This window comes from Pichia membranifaciens (assembly GCF_001661235.1).
Source record: "Pichia membranifaciens NRRL Y-2026 unplaced genomic scaffold PICMEscaffold_5, whole genome shotgun sequence".
NCBI lineage: Eukaryota > Fungi > Ascomycota > Pichiomycetes > Pichiales > Pichiaceae > Pichia > Pichia membranifaciens.
In genome coordinates, this window is record NW_017566986.1 from 958,251 (window position 1) to 977,408 (window position 19,158).

At 48.5% G+C, this 19,158-nt stretch overlaps 15 protein-coding genes across 15 annotated transcripts; 10 read left to right on the forward strand and 5 right to left on the reverse strand.

Moving 5' to 3' along the window:
- The first annotated feature begins 57 nt into the window (after nucleotides 1-57).
- PICMEDRAFT_17778 (hypothetical protein) lies at nucleotides 58-1,464 on the forward strand. The gene has a single exon (XM_019161740.1). The coding sequence runs from the start codon at nucleotides 104-106 to the stop codon at nucleotides 1,424-1,426; it is 1,323 nt and encodes a 440-aa protein (XP_019016410.1). The 5' UTR covers nucleotides 58-103; the 3' UTR covers nucleotides 1,427-1,464.
- Nucleotides 1,465-1,685: 221 nt separating this feature from the next.
- On the forward strand, nucleotides 1,686-4,046 carry PICMEDRAFT_13023 (hypothetical protein; the record flags this gene model as incomplete). Its single annotated transcript, XM_019159997.1, has 1 exon — nucleotides 1,686-4,046. The coding sequence occupies one exon, from the start codon at nucleotides 1,686-1,688 to the stop codon at nucleotides 4,044-4,046; it is 2,361 nt and encodes a 786-aa protein (XP_019016411.1).
- Nucleotides 4,047-4,463: 417 nt separating this feature from the next.
- PICMEDRAFT_13024 (hypothetical protein) lies at nucleotides 4,464-6,167 on the forward strand (the record flags this gene model as incomplete). Its single annotated transcript, XM_019159998.1, has 1 exon — nucleotides 4,464-6,167. One exon carries the CDS (start codon nucleotides 4,464-4,466, stop codon nucleotides 6,165-6,167), a length of 1,704 nt encoding a protein of 567 aa, XP_019016412.1.
- A 440-nt stretch (nucleotides 6,168-6,607) lies between these two features.
- Nucleotides 6,608-7,336, forward strand: PICMEDRAFT_74067 (hypothetical protein; the record flags this gene model as incomplete). The annotated part of the gene is made up of 1 exon (XM_019164665.1): nucleotides 6,608-7,336. The coding sequence occupies one exon, from the start codon at nucleotides 6,608-6,610 to the stop codon at nucleotides 7,334-7,336; it is 729 nt and encodes a 242-aa protein (XP_019016413.1).
- Nucleotides 7,337-7,476: 140 nt separating this feature from the next.
- Nucleotides 7,477-8,115, reverse strand: PICMEDRAFT_74068 (hypothetical protein; the record flags this gene model as incomplete). Its single annotated transcript, XM_019164666.1, has 1 exon — nucleotides 7,477-8,115. One exon carries the CDS (start codon nucleotides 8,113-8,115, stop codon nucleotides 7,477-7,479), a length of 639 nt encoding a protein of 212 aa, XP_019016414.1.
- Nucleotides 8,116-8,678: 563 nt separating this feature from the next.
- Nucleotides 8,679-9,143, forward strand: PICMEDRAFT_74069 (hypothetical protein; the record flags this gene model as incomplete). The annotated part of the gene is made up of 1 exon (XM_019164667.1): nucleotides 8,679-9,143. One exon carries the CDS (start codon nucleotides 8,679-8,681, stop codon nucleotides 9,141-9,143), a length of 465 nt encoding a protein of 154 aa, XP_019016415.1.
- Nucleotides 9,144-9,288: 145 nt separating this feature from the next.
- PICMEDRAFT_27449 (hypothetical protein) lies at nucleotides 9,289-10,080 on the reverse strand (the record flags this gene model as incomplete). Its single annotated transcript, XM_019162496.1, has 1 exon — nucleotides 9,289-10,080. A coding segment is annotated over one exon (792 nt), but the record flags the coding sequence as incomplete, so codon positions are not given.
- A 627-nt stretch (nucleotides 10,081-10,707) lies between these two features.
- On the forward strand, nucleotides 10,708-11,478 carry PICMEDRAFT_36034 (hypothetical protein; the record flags this gene model as incomplete). The annotated part of the gene is made up of 1 exon (XM_019162980.1): nucleotides 10,708-11,478. The coding sequence occupies one exon, from the start codon at nucleotides 10,708-10,710 to the stop codon at nucleotides 11,476-11,478; it is 771 nt and encodes a 256-aa protein (XP_019016417.1).
- Nucleotides 11,479-11,578: 100 nt separating this feature from the next.
- Nucleotides 11,579-12,319, reverse strand: PICMEDRAFT_13027 (hypothetical protein; the record flags this gene model as incomplete). Its single annotated transcript, XM_019159999.1, has 1 exon — nucleotides 11,579-12,319. One exon carries the CDS (start codon nucleotides 12,317-12,319, stop codon nucleotides 11,579-11,581), a length of 741 nt encoding a protein of 246 aa, XP_019016418.1.
- A 258-nt stretch (nucleotides 12,320-12,577) lies between these two features.
- Nucleotides 12,578-13,207, forward strand: PICMEDRAFT_27213 (hypothetical protein; the record flags this gene model as incomplete). The annotated part of the gene is made up of 2 exons (XM_019162488.1): nucleotides 12,578-12,762; nucleotides 12,835-13,207. Coding segments are annotated over 2 exons (558 nt in total), but the record flags the coding sequence as incomplete, so codon positions are not given.
- Nucleotides 13,117-13,904, reverse strand: PICMEDRAFT_169626 (hypothetical protein). Its single transcript, XM_019161411.1, has 2 exons — nucleotides 13,701-13,904; nucleotides 13,117-13,482 (listed from the first exon to the last, which is right to left on the reverse strand). The coding sequence occupies exons 1-2, from the start codon at nucleotides 13,766-13,768 to the stop codon at nucleotides 13,251-13,253; spliced, it is 300 nt and encodes a 99-aa protein (XP_019016420.1). The 5' UTR covers nucleotides 13,769-13,904; the 3' UTR covers nucleotides 13,117-13,250.
- Nucleotides 13,905-14,040: 136 nt separating this feature from the next.
- PICMEDRAFT_13029 (hypothetical protein) lies at nucleotides 14,041-14,436 on the forward strand (the record flags this gene model as incomplete). Its single annotated transcript, XM_019160000.1, has 1 exon — nucleotides 14,041-14,436. One exon carries the CDS (start codon nucleotides 14,041-14,043, stop codon nucleotides 14,434-14,436), a length of 396 nt encoding a protein of 131 aa, XP_019016421.1.
- Nucleotides 14,437-14,869: 433 nt separating this feature from the next.
- PICMEDRAFT_36444 (hypothetical protein) lies at nucleotides 14,870-15,232 on the forward strand (the record flags this gene model as incomplete). The annotated part of the gene is made up of 1 exon (XM_019163007.1): nucleotides 14,870-15,232. The coding sequence occupies one exon, from the start codon at nucleotides 14,870-14,872 to the stop codon at nucleotides 15,230-15,232; it is 363 nt and encodes a 120-aa protein (XP_019016422.1).
- Nucleotides 15,233-15,996: 764 nt separating this feature from the next.
- PICMEDRAFT_36078 (hypothetical protein) lies at nucleotides 15,997-16,779 on the forward strand (the record flags this gene model as incomplete). The annotated part of the gene is made up of 1 exon (XM_019162984.1): nucleotides 15,997-16,779. One exon carries the CDS (start codon nucleotides 15,997-15,999, stop codon nucleotides 16,777-16,779), a length of 783 nt encoding a protein of 260 aa, XP_019016423.1.
- Nucleotides 16,780-17,115: 336 nt separating this feature from the next.
- On the reverse strand, nucleotides 17,116-18,843 carry PICMEDRAFT_74077 (hypothetical protein; the record flags this gene model as incomplete). The annotated part of the gene is made up of 1 exon (XM_019164668.1): nucleotides 17,116-18,843. One exon carries the CDS (start codon nucleotides 18,841-18,843, stop codon nucleotides 17,116-17,118), a length of 1,728 nt encoding a protein of 575 aa, XP_019016424.1.
- Nucleotides 18,844-19,158: the final 315 nt, after the last annotated feature.

Sequence of the window (19,158 nt, forward strand, 5' to 3'; positions counted from 1 at the left end):
GGTAATTTCCCACTGTATTTAACATTACCGATTAAAGCTAAGTGCACCGCAATCCCATTGGTAGCAACTATACATCAAAGATTGGCGGCAGCGTGCAGACAAGATGAGTCACCAGAAGATTGCAGCATACAACTTTTTCAAGGGTCATCCTTCGACTGATCTTCTTCCCGCCGAAGATATACTCAAGGCATCCGAGAAGGTTCTTACAACATTTAACAAAACTCTTGCACATTACGATGGTCAAAACGACACACATCCTTTGAACTACGGCCCGGATTTGGGCAACCTTGAAGTGAGAGCATTAATTGCCAAATGGAACGACAATTTATTCAAATTGGAGGAGAAAACGGACCCAGATTGCATAAATTTGACGAATGGGGCGTCTTTCGGATTGATGAATCTTTTATTGCAATGCACGACGCCATTGCACAATGTCACCAAGAGAATCTTTTTGATTTCTCCAACGTACTTCTTGATAAACTCAGCCTTTATTGATAACGGATATGCTGGCAAGTTGAGCGCAATCAGAGAGTTAGACAACGGCGAAATAGATATAGATGAGATTGAGAGACAATTGGAAAGTATTGAGTCCGAAACTCCGTCAAAGAAAGATATCACCAAGGAGGATGTCCCCGAGATATACGATCCATATCGGCCAGTGAAGAAATTGTACAACTACCTGATCTATATTGTTCCCACGTTTTCTAACCCTAAGGGAGGAACGCTACCGTTGGAGTCGAGAACCCGGTTAATTGCTATTGCGAGAAAGTACAATGTTCTTATCGTCTGCGACGATGTCTACGATCTCCTTGACTTTAATGCAGGGAAAGAGAACCACAGTTACCACAAGAAAATGGTTTACCTAGACAGAGAAACATTGCCTGAGGGGGAGGAATTCGGCAACGTTGTTTCGAATGCCACCTTCTCCAAGCTTCTCGGGCCCGGACTTAGAACTGGGTGGCAGGAAACCGCCACACCAAAGTTAGCCAACCTGCTAGCTTCTGGAGGTGCAAACAAGTCAGGAGGCACACCAGGACATTTCAACACCACCATCATCGCCGAACTGCTCAAGTCAGGTAAGGTGGACAAGATTGTTGCAAACTTGAACGCAGTCTACAGCAGAAGAGCGGAGGTTTTGAAGGCTGCAGTCAGGAAATACATGCCCGAGGGGACCTCCATTTCCCCTGTAGACGGCGGCTACTTTGCGTGGGTCACTCTTCCTGAGGGCTTTGATAACCTGAAGATCGCCAAGGAGTGTGCAAACCACGGCGTGGTTCTGGCCACCGGAGACAACTTTGAGGTCACAGGTGACCCGCTCGGGTGGGGAGAACACGGCGTCAGGATCTCAATCAGCTACCTGGACGAGACACAGATAGAACACGGCATCAAGATCTGGGGAGAACAGTGTCAGGCTTTCCGCTTTTAGACAGAGCGTGTATGGATTATCCATTGATACATAGATAGTAAAGTAGATGTAGGCATAAAGGACACACGCCGAAACCCGCGGAAAATTCCCGAGGCCACATGTTCCACGTAAAGCGGGTACGAAAATATAACCAATACGTTTGATTTCGTGGAGGAGGGGCTTAAAGAGACCAGAAGAAGCAGATCGAGCCCGTCTAGCAAGCGGAAGCTCGAGAATTAAGCACACAATTAACGACAGAGGTATATTGACAGAAACATAGATGTTTGTTGAGCTGGCCCCGGTGTTATTGGCTCTGCCGACCCTGCTCGTGTCGCAGGTTTTGACGGTGACAGTTCCACCAGAGAGTCCAGACTCTGTCACGGCATACCTGCTGCTCAACTGGGTGCAGTCGATGTTTTTTGCATCCCTGTCGCTAGTCACCATGATGGCGATCTTCAGCTACATATCTGTGCACGAAAGAAGCAAACCAGGAAACGGTGGTGAAAGTATTGCCAGTCCTAGCGAAACATCGTGGTTCGCTACTGTCAATAACATGCTGTACTTGTGGACTCCATTGGTGTTTTTCTTTCTGTCCACTCACTACCTTGGACTGCTAAGAGTGATATCCCTTTTTACGGTGTGTCAAATGTTGAGCACCACGTCCAAAAAGTCCTCTCACCGTTCATTTCAGATGGAAAACAATTACAGCGTCAGTGACTGCAGTTTTCTGTTGCTATTTTACAAAAAGTTCCAAGTTTACATTATATTCCTGTTGTCTTTCATTTTTGACCTAATCTACGGACTCTATTTTGAAAAAGAAAAGTTACTCTGTCGTCTGTTCGGCTATGTTCTATTTATTACCCCATTCTTTGCGCTGACAACTAACGCCTTAAACGACAAGATATCATCAAGTAACTTGGCTTTCGACTCGAACATAAAGATCCACTTGTTGATAGCTGCTGCCGCTTTGCTCAAGTTGGTGTATTCATATATGGACGTATACAATTTCAAAATGATGCTGGTTTCTATCGGGTCGCTGATCATATTATTATTCAGTCAGTTCGAAAGTACCACTACGAACAAGCTGAAACTCCAAGTATTGATAAAAGACATTGTCAGTCCGGATTTGCTACTACAGCACTACAAGCTGAACTACTTGACTTTGAACGCTGTTGTTTTAGTCATTACTTTTCTAAATGAAAGCGTGAATCCAGATTTTTCATTTGCAGAAGCATTCGCAATTTTTGTCGGAAACTATGCAGTAAAGTTTAGTTTCAACATACTGGTCATGTTTCTTTTAAATGTCGAAAATAGCTTAATGGTTGGAACCCGAAATGCCGTTTTTGATACAACAAAGGCAGATGCAGAAACAACTCTTTTTGGATTGTTTGTCCAGTTAATAAATTCAGACGAGTCCAAGTCCATTTTCAATTTTCTTCTTTTGAATGTCGCATTCATGTTTATTCAGTTGCTATATTCGTTCAGGTCAAAATCATTGAGTTTATTAAGTGACTCGCTTCACATGCTTCTTGACTGCACCTCTTTGCTTCTAGGGTTGATGGCATCAATAATCAGCAAAAATAACCTTAAGACGCCTAGCCAGAAGTACCCGTTTGGCTTGAACAGAATTAAAACATTGTCTGGATTTACCAATGGCTCGTTACTTCTAGGTATTGTTTTTGGTATATACAATGAGTCCATTCAAAGGTTTCTAAATCCAGTCAAACTAGAAAATACTACTGAATTGTTGATTGTAAGTTTTTTGGGATTTTTGGTGAATTTGGTGGGGATATTTGCGTTTAATCATGGCCATGATCACAGCCATGGTCACAGCCATGGTCACAGCCACAGCCATGGTCACGGTCACAGTCACAGCCCCGAAATTAGTCAAGTTCAAAGCCAGGACCAAAGTCATAGCCACAGTCATGGGCATGATAGTAGCTACAAAAGTTGTCCCTCGAAAGATCAAAGCACAACATGCACACATAGTCACGACCATGATCATGATGAACAACATAATGACAAAGAAGATAATCATACCCACTCTCACAACACTCATGAGACTGCCAATGAAAAAAAAGAGCTAGAAATCAAGATCCCAATCGAGCCTTTAGAAGATGACGACTGCAGCGGCAGTATCGATCATCACGATGACGATAATATGCATGGTATTTTTCTACATATCATGGCAGATACACTAGGATCTGTTGGTGTCATCATTTCAACAATTGTTGTCAAAATGACTGGCTGGAACTTTGTTGATCCCCTAGCCTCGATGATGATTGCTTCTCTAATTTTTCTGTCTGCGATTCCATTATTGAAATCGTCATCTGCAAATCTCCTATTATCGTTGCCTGATGACACAGAGGAAGAACTCAAATACCTCCTCAACGAGGTTCTCAAGATACCTGGTGTGAAATCCTACACCACCCCAAGATTCTGGCCTCAGGATGGCCCTAAATCTAATCTTATCGGTTATCTGCATGTCCAGTATTTTCGGACAGAAAACTCTACGCATATCAAAACCAACATTGATCGACTGTTCAGTAAAAGTAGTGCTGTCAAAACTTTCTATCTACAACTTGAAAATGAAGTGGACGAATGCTGGTGTCGTAAGGACGGTGTTTTCAGCACATACTAACGTCCCGACTTCCCATCTCACTTTTGCGCATCCTGCCTAAACTACAGAGTGTCTTCCAAAAGAGATACTCTAGGATTATCCCGCCCACGTATAGATCGATTGTGTACCGGTTACATTTTATCCTAGTGTGTATTTCCAAAAACGTTCGCTTCCTATACACCCGAGCGTTTCGGCCGAAAGAAGTGCGGAACTGATTGCGGTCTCGGGGCTACGACTACGATAAGCATTGAGATGAAGAGGTCCGGGGGAGACACTTTCTCGGGTGTATGGAGTCAGGAGGCACGGCAGCCATCTGTAGAGTGTTTGTATAAAGATGGGCACAGTTATCTCTATCTTTGCAAAGAAGTGTTTAGATTAAAAGCATTGAACGACTTCTTTTTAATTCTTTCCTAGGACTAACGGTTGACCTTTTGCGAAATGACTGCACTTGCACTTTCTCTCAATGATAATGATGAAAAACATCAATCGCAACCTCTCACTTTTAAAAAGTGGGCGTATGTCTTAGGTTCAATTTTGCTAGTTTGGTCTGCATTGGGTTTCTACAAAACGAAGCCGGCTTTAGTGACCAATTTTGAAACAAGCAGCTCTGCTCCGAAATGTCCTACCAGTCCAAAATTCGAAATTAAAGAGCACGAGCAAATCCAGTATATTTTACATGATGAAGGTTTCAGGAACAAGTCTGCAGGAGTTTTTGGTGCTGCTCTCCAAGTTGACACTGTTGTCTATGACGTTATGCCTGACTACAGTAAGTTTGCTAAATTCCATGAGTACTTGGAAAAACATTTTCCCCTGGTTTACAAGACTGCAAAAGTCCACAAGGTCAATCAGTACGGCTTAATCTTTGAATTTGCTGGTAAAAATCCAAATTTAAAGCCAATCATGTTGACTGCTCACCAAGATACTGTTCCTATCGGTGATCCTTCAGACTGGTCTGAGGACCCTTTCAGTGGCAGATACGACGGTAAGGAGGTCCACGGACGTGGTGCCTCGGACTGTAAAAATTTATTGGTCGGCTTGATGGAAGCAATGGAGAAGTTTATTGAAGATGGAAAAGTGGATTTTGAAAGAGGTGTATTGTTGGCATTTGGTTTTGATGAAGAAAAAAGTGGGTTCGATGGAGCAAGGAAGATCGGAGAATATTTGGTTGACTATCTCGGAAAGGATTCTGTTTTCTTCATTGTCGATGAAGGCCCAAACATGTGTACCGAGACCATGGGAGATTACTACGGCATGCTCATAACCGGTGAGAAGGGTTATGTTGACTTGGTTGCTAACATCGTCACCCCAGGTGGACATTCTTCTCTTCCAAAAGACCATACGTCGATTGGTATGATGTCATACTTCTTGACCTCGTACGAGGATGAGATGTATCAGAGTGTGCTGCCAGATCAGAACCCATTGCTTGCTACTTTCGAATGTGCTGCAGAACAAGGACATTTACCGGACAGTGTCAGGTCTGTCGCCCTAACGGCTAGAGACAACACTGTTGCAAAGGAAAAACTCATTGACTATATTGAGCAAGACTGGTTGTTGAAGTACGACATTCGCACTTCCCAAGCAATAGATATTGTCTACGGTGGTGATAAGGCCAACTCTTTACCTAGAAACGTCACTGCGTACATCAATCACCGGATTGCCTATGGTAACAGCGTCGACACTGTTTTCGACAAGGCATTGAAATATGCAAAGCTGACCGCAGAGAAGTTTGGCATTGGTTTGACCTTCCACGGTAGGCCAATTCTCCCAAAAACAGAGAACGGTCTGATGGTCCTCGACTACTTTGGAGAGTTGTTGAGTCCAGCTGCAACGACACCAGTCTGGGGTGACGCTTGGGATACTCTCACCGGGAACATGAGAGCCTTCTACGAGGAGGAGGTTTATCCGGGGAAGTTCCACCCAGGTGCTGCGCAAAACTATATCATTGCGCCATCGGTTATGACTGCCAATACCGATACGAGACACTACTGGGACCTTACAGGAAACATTTTCAAAAGCACTCCGGGTGTGTCCAATCTCTTTGACTATATGCCTCATGGACCAAACGAGGCTATTGACATGAACTCCCACTTGAACGTTGTTGCCTTTTACTATAACTTTTTTGCGTCAGCATTGGACCATTGATTCAGTCTGCTGCATTCACGTTTTTAAACTTTTTATCGATCTTTATTCTAGTTATTTAAAGTGTTAAGAGTTGGTGCTCTTCTTTAAAGTTGGTTTATGATTCACGGCTGGGGTTGATGGAGTAAAGACGGTTTTAGCAGCAGCATTTAATAGAAGCTAAACCGTTTCAAACCGTTCCGAGTGTAGTAGAATACAGCTTTTGTATAGAGAGCCCTTTCAACCTACTCGCGGTTACGCTAGCACTTTTGCTGCAGCGAAATGGGAGGAAGCGAGGAGGAAGTAGAGAGAGAGCGAGGGCAAACGCAATGGCGCCCGTCTTCTCCATCATGAATCCAGATGCTGTGAGCAGAAGACGGCTGGGCTCGTGCTTGGATGGAAACCACAGAGGGATTGTTGTAAGTAGCAGAATAGCCAATTAGCAGAAGATATATATAGACACAATGCAGAAAGCAGTGCCAACGACAGAGTATGCGAATGAGATACGTAACGAGCCAATTGAACACCGATTCAATCCTTATTCCGATAATGGTGGTACAATTCTAGGTATTGCTGGGGAAGACTTTGCGGTTTTGGCAGGTGATACAAGACAGACCACCGGGTACAGCATCAATTCGCGTTATGAGCCTAAGGTGTTCAGTGTTGGAGACAACTTGCTTCTCTCGGCGAACGGCTTTGCCGGTGATGCGACACAGTTGGTGAAGGTTTTCGAGAACAGGCTGAAGTGGTACCATTTCAATCACAACAAGAAGCTTGAAACCGCAAGTGCCGCCAGATTAATACAGCATATGCTCTACGGCAAGAGATTTTTCCCGTACTACGTGCACACAATCATTGCAGGCCTCGACAAGGACGGGAAGGGCGAGATCTACTCGTTTGATCCCGTTGGATCGTACGAGCGTGAGCAGTGTCGGGCGGGGGGTGCCGCTGCGTCGTTGATCATGCCGTTCTTAGACAACCAGGTGAACTTCAAAAACCAGATGGACCCTGCGAGCCACGGCACGAAAAAGAGAGAGGTGAGATACTTGAAGCTCGAGGAGGTCATCCAGCTGGTCAGAGACGCCTTCACGGCTGCCACCGAGAGACACATTGAGGTGGGTGACGGGCTCGAGATCTTGATTGTGACGAAGGAGGGTGTGCGTACCGAGTACTTCCCGCTCAAGAAGGACTGAGCTGCCGGACGGATCGGCGCACTCGTCGATGTGGAGTGTGCACCTGTACTAGTGCGTGTGTGGTGGTAAATGTAAGAGTATAAGAGTATATGATATATAGCGTGTTCTTACATACATACGGTCTCACAGCCCCGCAACCTTCACGCCGGAAGCTTCAAGGAGTTCTTGAACACCTTGTTGTAGTAGACGTAGAAGAAGTCGGAGTAGACGAGGGTCTGGAGCACACCGGCGGCGACGCTGATGATGTCCAAGCGCTCCTCGGTGAAGTATCTGTAGACCCAGTTGGGGATGTAGAAGGCTCTGTACAAGCCCAAGGCAAAGATGTAGTGGACGGTGAGCAAGTCGCCCTGGCCCTGGCTCTGGAGCACAAAGAGCTGCGGGAGGATGGCCACCGCCTCCAACCACAGCGAGAAGCTCCACGCGATCTCGATCACCGTGAACTTGTAGTTGAACACAAGCGCCGCCACGAAGCACGGCGCCACCAAGTACCCGATCTTGAAGTCGTCCACGTACTGCGTGATTTCTCTCGTGTACTTCTTGATGATGAAGATGGAGTAGAACGTCGACCCGAGGAAGAACAGCTTCATGAGCGTGTTGTACACCGACCCGAACTCCAGCTTCAACAGACTCAGGTACCGTGTGATGAACACCAGCGCGTACAGGAGCTGTGTTTTGAGCGAGATCCCCTTCGCCGACTTCTTTGTTTCCACCGAGTGGATGAGGATGATGATCGACACCAAATGGGCCACATCTCCTGAGATTCGGAAGATATTGAGCATTGCGCCGTGTCGCAGATCTGTCTGTGCCGTTTGCTGCCCTGCTGCTGCTTTTCACTTCTTGCTTCCCTCTCTCACCTCTCCTCCTGCCCTTTTTCTCTCTTCAACTGCTCCACCAAACGCCTCTTCCTGTCTCTGATGTGTCCTTCCATGCCTCAACCCCGCCAGCAAGGAGACGCGGTCTGGCCCACCCCCCAAAAACGGGGAAAAAAAATCGACGCGACGATTTGCTTCGCCACACCGCCCCACCGCCCCACCGCATCCGCCACACCTCCAATAATTTGTAATCGCCAATTAAGCTTATTTCCCCAAAATGGGTCCAGGCCCCGAGGCAGGCAGCGGCCACACACAGCGGAACAGAGAGGGGCCGCCGCCACCCGTGTTTGCCACGCGGGCCGGGGAACAAGGGCGTCGAATATTATATAAGAGCTGAGCATTCCCCTGCTGAGGGCGGTGGTTCGGGGTGTTCGGGGTGTCTGGGGTGTGGTTAGAATTGCATTGTGTTGAGAGTAGCTAGTGAATCAGTAAGCCAGTTATCCTTACAGTAAAACAATTGAAATCACAGAATGGTTAAAGCAGTTGCAGTTTTGAGAGGCGATTCCAACGTCAAGGGTGTTGTGTCGTTCGAGCAATCGTCGGCCTCTGAGCCACTCTCCATCTCGTGGGAGATCGAAGGCAACGACGCCAACGCAGAAAGAGGGTTCCACATCCACCAGTTCGGGGACAACACGAACGGGTGCACGTCTGCAGGCCCACACTTCAACCCGTTCGGCAAGACGCACGGTGCGCCAGAGGACGAGACCAGACACGTTGGCGACTTGGGCAACATCAAGACCAACGGCAGCGGCGTTGCCAAGGGCACCAAGACGGACAAGTTGGCGACCCTGTTTGGCGAGAACTCGATCTTGGGCAGAACCGTGGTGGTCCATGCCGGCCAAGACGACTTGGGGAAGGGCGGACACGCGGACTCGTTGAAGACAGGTAACGCCGGCGGCAGACCAGCGTGCGGTGTCATCGGCTTCGCCTCGTAGGCGGCGTGGCGCTCTCTTCTTATTTATGTTGTATGCACAGAATGTCTATTTTGTATAAATGGCCAACGATAACACGATGAAACGGATTGCCCCGCCAGTCGCCTGGCCTGGCCTGGCCGGGCCGGGCCGGGCCGCCTCAGATGTCGTCGCCGCCGCCAAACCACAGCAGCCCCCCGCCGCCGACCCCGCTGTGCCGGCTGAAGTAGTCGAAGTCGATGGACACGGCGTTGGAGAGCATCACTGCCTTCTCGTCGAGCGTCAAGGCCTTGCCCGAGATGGGCCCGTACTCCGTCTCCCCGCCCTCGAAGCTGCTCGGGTCCATCCGCAACACGTACACCCCGGTGTCCGTCATGGCCTCTCTGAAGAGCCCGCTGAAGTTCCGGCTCACCTCGCCGTGCACCATCCCGTTTTCGTCGTAGACGGGGAACTCCCACCGCAAGAAGCCCGAGTCGATCTTGCCAAACTGCTTGAACGCCCCGCTTCCGTCGTTGATGCTCTCAAACAGGTTGTACCGCCGTCTCCAGAGGTGCCAGCTCTGCACGCTCTCCCCGACGACAATCCCGTCCGGCTCGATGTCCGCCGCCTCCTTCGCCAGCGGATCGCTCTCGTCAACCTGCATCGGCAAGATCGCCTTGATGTGCGAGTTGATGAAGCTGAAAGGCCGCTTGATCGTCAGCAAGAGATTTCCCTCGATGTCCAAGAGGTCCACCGTGAACGGTCTGTGGAGACGGTACACCTGCCGCATTATCGCCTTCCCGATGCCGAAGTCCCGCTCGATGAGCCACCCGATCTGCGTGCCCATGGCGTCGTACAACGCGTATTTGTTCGACTGCTCGAACCCCAGAAACAAGTTCATGTACTCGATCCGCCGCTCGATGACCAACGTCGGCTGCGACAGAATCGGGAAGCACGCATGCGTGCTGTTGATGATGCTGTTGCCCGACTCCTGGTATGTCTCGTAGTTGCCCTTGTAGCTGTTGCTGCTCACGCCGCCACTGCCGTTCCCACTCCCATACAGCGGCTGCTGCACGTACTCGTTGTGATGCGGGCTGTAGTCGTAGCGGACATCGGCCTCTTGTCCGTCTCCCGCCGGCTGCTGACGCCCTGTCCCGACGACCCGGTCTCTCCGGCCCCGTCTTCCTCTGTCGTAGTTCAACGGCGAATACCATCTTCGGCACGCCCCAGCCCGCAACAGCGGTCTTCTCCACAGCGTTGTAAGCATCATGTTTGGCTGCTATATCTTCCTTTCCACCTGCTCCGTCAATGGCTCCAACTCCTTCCTCCTAGCCTCCTCTGGGCCCGTCTTGACCCGTCTCTTTGCCTCTCCGACTGTCCTGCCCGGCCTCACCTTCTGCTTCCGCTTGCTGACGTAAGCACGCTGGGCTCTTTTTCTTTCTTGTTTTCTATGTCGCTTTTCCTCCTCTCGTCGAAAAGTGAGATGGAAAAAAAGCTCCATCCAGTGCCTGTTGAAGAAGGACAGAGGCCAGATCGTGGAGGTTCCAGGAACGTAGCAGAGGAAAAACAAGGTTTAAGACAAAGACAGAGACAAGGTCTAAGCCCCAACATGCTCTTTGGACAGGTGATAGCAAAAAGAGGAATCCACGTGGCTCCGAAGCTCGCTCTGGAGTCGTCCTTCAGGCAGGAAGGTGTCAGAGGATTGATGTCGGCAGAGCAGTTCAAGACCGCCTGGGTCGACTACCAGGACTTCTTGACGAAGAACTTGTCGATGAAGACAGCCGACACCGAGTACGAGACCCGGTCGCCAATGGCGATTGCAATGAGCACCTCGAAGAAGCCCCACCAGGCGCCGATTTTCCACTACGCATCGCAGGCACACAACAACCACTTGTTTTTCCAGCAGCTTAAACACAACGGCGCCAGAACCCCGGTGCAGGAGTCGGACATCAAGCCGCAGCTCTTGAGGTCGATTAAAAACACGTTCCAGTCGCTCGAGAACTTCAGAAACGAGTTTCTCTTGGCGGCAGACATCATGAGCGGTAACGGATGGGTGTTTTTGGTGGAAGACCAAAACAAGGAGTTGAAGATCGTCGCGTGCAACAACGACGGGACGCCTTACTTCTACGGCAGAAACCAGCTGTACGACCTTAACACCGTATTTGAGTACCAGAACTACAAGAAGCTCATGAAGTACAAGCAGGACATATTAGACAACGTAAAGGACTACTCGCTACCTTTGCTCTGTGTCAACGTCTGGGAACACGCATACATTGTGGACTACGGTGTCACGGGCAAAGCAGAGTACTTGGAAAAAGTCTGGGATAACATTGACTGGAACGTTGTCAACTCAAGACTCTTCTCGAACATTGAGATGTAACGAATCGTCGCACAAAAGTTTTACCCTCCATCTCTATCTTTCTCCCTGTATATATCACATATATCTCACGTATATATATCATCCTAGCTCAAGAATAGATCTAGTCATAGAGCAAGTCGTAGTCTGAGTAGTCGCCGCAGTCCATGAGGATCTCAAGAAGCCTTTCGTCCGAGGCCACGTTGGAACTGTTCAATGCCGCAATCAGATCCGTTATGAAGTGGCCAAGCATGAGGTTTTTCCCTACAATCTTCTTATACCGCATCTTTATTTCCGTCAACTCCTCTTCTGTGATTTGCCCTTCCTCCTTCGCAGAACGTACCTCTCGTCTCATCTCACGTTGTGTCCTCACAAGCTGCTGCATCTTCTCTAGCTTTGCAAGATTTCCGGTCCTCACTTCCTTAAGCTTGCGCAAATTCTCTGGAAAGTTCTCGACGTTAGCAAGCTTGGTCTTAGCTATTCGGTTTTTCTCCTCTAGCAAATCGCCATCGACTTCTTCCCCATCATAAGCATCGGTTATGATCTGTTGTTCGACAATTTGGTTTCGTATCTTGACCATGTTTTTTAAATACTTCTCCAACGCATCTAAGTCAAGTTCGCCCGTCGAGCTTAGCAAGACTGGATCAAAATCCTTCATGTCCAACATTTCCTTCTGTATAGCTTCATCAAGCAAAGAGTCCTCATCGTCCTCGGTTCCAGGGAATTCGTCCAGGATTTTCGAGTAGATCGAGCGGTAGATTATATCATCGAGTGTTTCCACAAGTTGTTTATGTAATGTTGCATCCTGGAATTCGAGCTGCACTAACTCATCAGATTCGCCTATGCCACGTCCCTGACTACCCATTATTGATAACTTGTGGTGCAAATTGGTTTGTGTGTGCTATCAGCATCCTAACCCCTAAGAAAAGAGAAAACATGGTAATGCATTTAAGTTACAATCTTCCGGTCATCAAATTCGCTGAAACATGTTTTATCAGTTTTCGGCGCAGATTTGATAACCGTAATGACCAACACCTCACTTCATCGAAGCTTCTTCCCTCTCGTAGACATTGCTTGCAAGACACATATTGCCATGGCTGACACAGACAAACAGGCAGGGGAGTTTGAGCTCCCTAGAATATACGACTTTCCCCCCTTTTTCACCGAACAGCCTAACTTGGACACTTATCAGTCCCAGCTTGAACAGTGGAAAGACGTGATAATGAAATACTGCGAGCATCACAAAGTGTGGGCGCTGTCTATTGTGGGGAAGCCAATCAATTCTGAGAACAACGATGCCGAAGACGAGTTTCTGGCAGATGACTATGAGTTGAACGAGATTGACAGCTTGAGAATGACGAACAACAGCAGCAAATCGAGCGATTTTTCCATCTTCAAAAACGACAAAATCAAGAGAACTGCGTCTAATGAGTTTATTGCAAAGATTTACGACTACCTCATCGAGCAGAAGTCTGCAGAATGGATTGACCCGAAGAGTAGGAATCATGGGATTCTCATCTACTGGCATTCGCTCGAAGAATGGTCGCAGCTTCTGTACGATTGGATCGACAACACGGGACAGCAGGGCACGATTCTGACGGTCTACGAGCTCCGGAGAGGCGACCTGGCGCTCAACCGGGAGTTCTACGGCATGAACTACCACATGATGGTGCGTGTCCTCGAGAAGTTGGTCAAGCAGGGCAAGGCCACCATCATGAAGGACGACGAAAACAACATCGGCGGTGTCAAGTTTGGTGGGGTGTAGAGGTAGTTCGAACCAACGGGGTTTATTAATATTAAATAGCAAGAAGGAGGGGGTGCAGACCCCACTTGCCAATTCCACAATTAGCCAGTCCGGTCTGCAGATTTATACAAATGTGCTGCATAGTAGACTGAATTAGTCTGCCTTTTTGTAGCTGTTCCATTTTGCCCAAAGCAACTCGTTTAACGAGTGGCCCGGCTCTCTGCCAACTCTCTTCTCGTAGAGATAGTAGGCCGAGATGCCGATGCCAACGGCCAAGATCGGGTCCGTCCATCTGTGAGGTTGGTTAGTATCTGCGAAAAAACGGAGAAAAAAGCAAGAAGTCTCGGCAACGAAACAGCATGTGTTCAGAGGTAAAAAAACATTTTGTAATCACGGCTCCGATGGAGACTAAGAGATTGTTCACTCTGTTTAACGTCATCATAAACGTGCTGTGTCGTCCACTGCGGCGCCGTCCGCCGTCCCCGCTGGGCTCGTCACCTACTTGGAGATGAGGTAAGGGTAGTGTCTGAACTGCTGCACCACCCTCTTTGTCTGTTCTTCTGTGTTCATCGTCTGTGGTGTATTCGGTACTGAACTATGGCTCGCAAGCGGTAGCCTCACAACTGCTGCAACGCCTTCACCGCTGTGTGCCCTCTGAAAACGACCACTTGCAAGGGCTGCGAGCCTTTTTTTTTCTCCTTTTCGTGCTCAGCGCTCGGAAAAACGGGGGGATCTACAAACACGACTCATTTTGGCGTCTTTTGTCTGCTCCGAGTCGTGCTGGAATTGCAGAGTGCAGAGTGCAGAGGCACAACAGAGCAACCACAGACACCATCTGCGCCATGTCCGTTTACAGAGTAGAAGCAAGCAGAAACGAGGCCGTCGGCGCCGCCACAGGTACGGTAAACGTGCTCCCGACAGCCGTCAACTTCACAGGCGTCGTCGCCAACGGGACGTCCAACTGGAATAGCTACAGAGAGACGGACCAGGACGGCAACCCTGTGAACTACCTGCGTGGCCGCAAGCTCGTCGGAACACCGCACAGCGTCCCGGGCCACGCCGCCGTCGTGTTTGAGCGGTCCGAGGCCGGGGCGGCCGCCCACGCCGAGTACACCAGTGTCTGCCTCTGCGACAGCGTCGTGCTCTACGAGCACCAAGTGAAGCCCAGCCTGCAGAACGATCAGGTGGAGCGGCTTGCTGATTGGGTCGGGCTGACCTCATACATTAGCGACGTTTGAGCAGCCTGACGGAATAACACGGTCGTCCCGTGCAGCCGTCCCAACATAGTGCTCCGTGCATCCCTGCCTATCCTCATGGAACCTTCCATCGGACACCATCGCCGTCGTCACCGTCACCGGCGTCATACCTGTGCCCCTCCCATCTCGTTTCCCACCCTGTGGGGAACCGCCCTGCGGAAAATGTGGGGCCCTGTCAGGCGCTCGTGCCTGTCCCCGGCAGTCAGCCCCGTTTGCGCCGTCTCCGAGGAAAGATGCCACGCCCGGTGGCATACCCTGCCCGCACGCCCCCGAGGCCCGGATACGAGCTATATAAAGAGCAGGGGTCCCCAGCTTTCGGAAGATTTAGCCAGAGTAGCAGATGGGTCCTCTTTCCTTTTTACCCCTTTCTAAACCATCCAACACATAAGACAAACACACACACAACACAATTACAATGGCTGACGCAGGTAGAAAAGATTTCTCATCCAAGCTCTCTGAAGCTGTAACCCCAGACTCCCAAAAGTCCACCTACGACAAGGCCAAGGAAACCGCCACCGACTACCTGGACAAGGCGGCCGCCAAGGTGACCCCAGACGACCAGAAGACCTTTGGCCAGTCCGTCTCGGACCACGTCCAACAGGGCCACGACGACGCCAAGTCCAAGCTCGACGCCGACTCCAAGACGTGGGGCGACAGCGCCAACGAGTTGTTGGAAAGCGGCAAGAAGACAGTCAACGAGGCAGCCGAGTACGTCTCCGGCGCAGTCACAGGCGCCAAGGAGGGTGCCGACAAGGGTGTCTCCGAGGTCAAGAAATGAGAAGCTCCCCGAGCAGCGGCTCGTCGGACAGACGAGACCCTTGAATTCCTCACTAGACCATTTTCTGTATAACTTATCTATCTTTAATGAACTAAAATGAATGCAAACGTTTTGTTATCTATCCATCCATCTTCCTGTCCTGTCATGCTTATCGATTTCGGTATATCTGACAGCTAAAAGATGCCGTATCAATCCGTTGCTTACGTAATACGTTTTACGTCGATCGTCCTTTTTCTTCTTTTTGCACCCGTGCACCTATATGGTCTCATTTTATTGCTCAGCTCTCTTTATTCCTTTTTTTCTTTTTCCTCTCCTCTTGGCCTTTTTCCATGTGCTGGTTGATTGCCGTTCTGCTCCCGGATGTGAACCTGAACTGCCTCTGATCCGCCTCCGATCACGCCTCCTGCTGTCTAAATTGGCCAGCAGCAGACGCAGAACCACCCTTCAGTGTGACCAATATGGCCGGAACGAGTGCATCGGGCTCCGAAAAAGGCCAGGGCGATGAAGGCTCTGCCAGACAGAGAACCAATCCTGCAGCTTCGCCTAACAGGGTCAACCACTACGAACTCCATCTGGTGGACGAAACATACGACGAGTCTGCAGACCCGGACTTCACGCTGGGCAACATCACGACGGTGAGCATGTCCGACTTTGAGATCGACGACGACGACGACGACGACGACGACGGCGCGGATGACTTGGAGGAGGAGGAAGACATCATCATGGACCTGCAGGAGTCGGACACGGACGTCGACAGCAACTCTATGACAACCACGCCGACCGCAGAAAAGGCGGGTACGCCGATTTTCAAAAATAATCCGGAGCAGAACAGCTCTCAGTCGTCGATAACGCTTCCGATCCACTCGAAGTTCCGCTCCTTCGTGCACAAAAATGAGATACCTCGTAAAGTGTTCCACCTCTCGATAGGCTTTGTCACGCTCTACTTGCATTGTCACGGCTACAAGACTGCGAACACGTGGCAGCCGGTCAGCGTGGCGGTCTCGTGCATCTTCCTTCTCGATATAATCAGGTTCAACTGGCCATACTTCAACAAGTTGTACTGTTCAACCGTCGGGTTCTTGATGCGTGAAAAGGAGGTCAACTCCGTCAACGGCGTCATTTGGTTCCAGTTGGGCTCTCTAATAACCTTCATGAGCCATAGCCAGGACGTGGCAGTCATGGCGATTTTGTTGTTGAGCTGGTCAGACACTGCCGCTTCCACTGTCGGTCGCCGATTTGGCCACGCCAGTCCTAAACTTGCCAGAGGCAAGAGCTTGGTGGGATCCGTTGCAGCCTTCTTCACAGGGATAATAGCATGCTACGTCTTTTACGGAGCCATTGCTCCAAGATACCCACAATATAGCCAAGGATTCGAGTACGACCCTAGCACAAACATGTTGAACCTACACACTCTCGCCCTCTTGAGTGGGTTCATCGCCGCAGTCAGTGAAGGTATAGATATTGCAGGATTGGACGACAACTTGACTATCCCAGTGTTGTCCAGTTTCTTCCTCTCCGGCGTCATTAAACTAGGGAAAGCAAACTAAACTAGACCAGATCACATACGTAAGCATACACCAATACTCATACATATACTTAAACACATACACATACATACATACATACATACGGACATCCCTGCATGCATGCATTACATTACTTTCACGTCTATCTTATCCTGATTTATATCAAACTATATTCCTTCCCCTTCGTTTTTCAATTTCTTCTGGAAAGAACCTTTGACCGATATTAGTACTTTATGTTTCTTCTTTTGTTTTCTGAGAAACTCGTCTCTCGTCTCTTTTTTTTTAGTCTATTTAAAATATAAGCGTATTAAGATTTAAAATTATGATAGAGTACTGAAGTTGAAACTTATACAGTCTTCAGAAGTCGTTATCACGTTGCTTTAGGTCCAACTTGCAGATATCGTCCAACACACCAGCAGATGCAGCAATCAAACCCAAGAATGGTCTTGAAGGGTCCAAAACCTTTGAAATGTATTCAGGGTGGTATTGGGTGGCAACGAAGAATGGATGGTCATCGAGTTCGAATATCTCCATTCTTTGTCCAGTCTCATCCTTACCAACAAATTTCATACCGTGAGATTCAATGTCGGCAACCAATTTAGGATTAACTTCGTATCTGTGTCTATGTCTTTCGTAAACTTCCGTTGAATCACCATACAAGGTTCTAATAACAGACTTTTCAGAACCCTCTTGGAAAACTGTTGGTCTCAAACCTAATCTCATGGTACCTCCCAATCTTTCTCGGTCAATTTCTGGCATGTAAACAACCGCCTGTTCTTCCTCAGGTAAGTCAATGTTGAATTCAACAGATGAAGCATTCTTTTTACCCAACACATTTCTGGTGAAGTCAATGACGGCAACCTGTAAACCTAAACAAACACCAAGATACGGAACCTTGTTTTCTCTAGCCCATTTGGCAGCTGCAATCATACCTTCGATACCTCTAGATCCAAAACCACCTGGAACTAAAATACCGTCAGCCTTGCACACTAATTGCCATGCAGTGTGGAAGTTCGCCTTGTTAATGGACTCAGTCTCTGGTTCTAGATCCGAAGATTCAACCCAAACAATTTCTAGTCTTCTCACACATTTCATGGCTGCGTGTTCCAAAGATTTGATAACCGAAAGGTATGAATCATGCAAATTGGTATACTTACCAACAATGGCAATGGTGACCTTTTCAAAGGATTTATCGTGTTGAACAGTCAATGACGTCCATTTGTGGTATAGGTCTTCACCTTTCGATTGCATATCTTTGTTGATTTTCAACTCACCAAGGTTCAATCTCTTCGACAAGTAATGGATCATCTTTTGCTCCTTCAACAACAATGGAACGTGATAGGTAGAGTTGACATCACGGATTGCCAAAACCTGTTCAGGGCCAACATGACAGAACATGGCAATCTTGTCAATTGTTGGCTTTTCTAGGGCAGTTGCGCATCTACAGCCAATCATGTCTGGCGTCAAACCCAAAGATCTCAAATCCTTGATGGCAGCCTGTGATGGCTTGGTTTTCTGTTCGCCATGGATGACTGGCACCAATGAGACATGGATCAACGCAAAGTTTTCATGGCCGACTCTGAACTGGAACTGTCTCAATGCTTCGACGAATGGTGCAGATTCGATGTCACCCACAGTACCACCCAATTCGATGATACAGACGTCTGGCTCTTCACCAGAGTTGTCGACAGGGATCTTCGAGACTCTCTCGATCCAGTCCTGAATAGCATTGGTGATATGAGGAACAACTTGGACGGTCTTCCCGAGATAGTCACCCTTTCTCTCTCTTTCAATGACTGCAGAGTAGATCTTACCGGTGGTGATGTTGTGGTCTCTGGTCAAAGAGATACCCAAGTATCTTTCGTAATTACCCAAGTCCAAATCAACCTCTCCGCCGTCGTCCAAGACGAAACATTCACCATGTTCCAGTGGTGACATGGTACCTGCATCGATGTTCAAGTATGGATCGATTTTGATGGACGTGACTCTCAAACCAAGCGTTTTGAGCAAGAGACCGGTGGACGACGCAAGAACACCCTTACCAATACCGGAGATGACACCACCTGAAACGACAACGTATTTCATTTTTATTCAATTATTATCTATGACTCTATTCGGATCTATAGTTTTCGCAAAAAATGGCTGCCCCCTATTAAACAATCGAACAGAACTCAAACCACACTAATATCAACAGAAAATCGACAGCAGAGTATAATGAAGACCTTCGGTTCAAATACGGGGAAAGAACGAAGCAAATTCAAGATTAGCATTTTCGTGTTTCTTGATAGAATGCTGTATCGTAGCATGTCTACAAGGGAGGAAAAAAATTTTCTTGTAGAGCAAAAAAAATTCAAGAGGAAAAAGGGAAAAGCCGATTACGTGATGCGACATGACATTGGT

Bases quoted from the DNA above. Each gene is read 5' to 3' on its own strand.
- PICMEDRAFT_17778 (XM_019161740.1), top strand. From the start codon at position 104: ATGAGTCACCAGAAGATTGCAGCATACAACTTTTTCAAGGGTCATCCT.
- PICMEDRAFT_169626 (XM_019161411.1), bottom strand. From the start codon at position 13,768: ATGAACACAGAAGAACAGACAAAGAGGGTGGTGCAGCAGTTCAGACAC. The intron at 13,483-13,700 runs GTAGGTGACGAG...ACAGATGGACGG, and splicing joins TACCCTTACCTCATCTCCAA to ACCCGATCTTGGCCGTTGGC.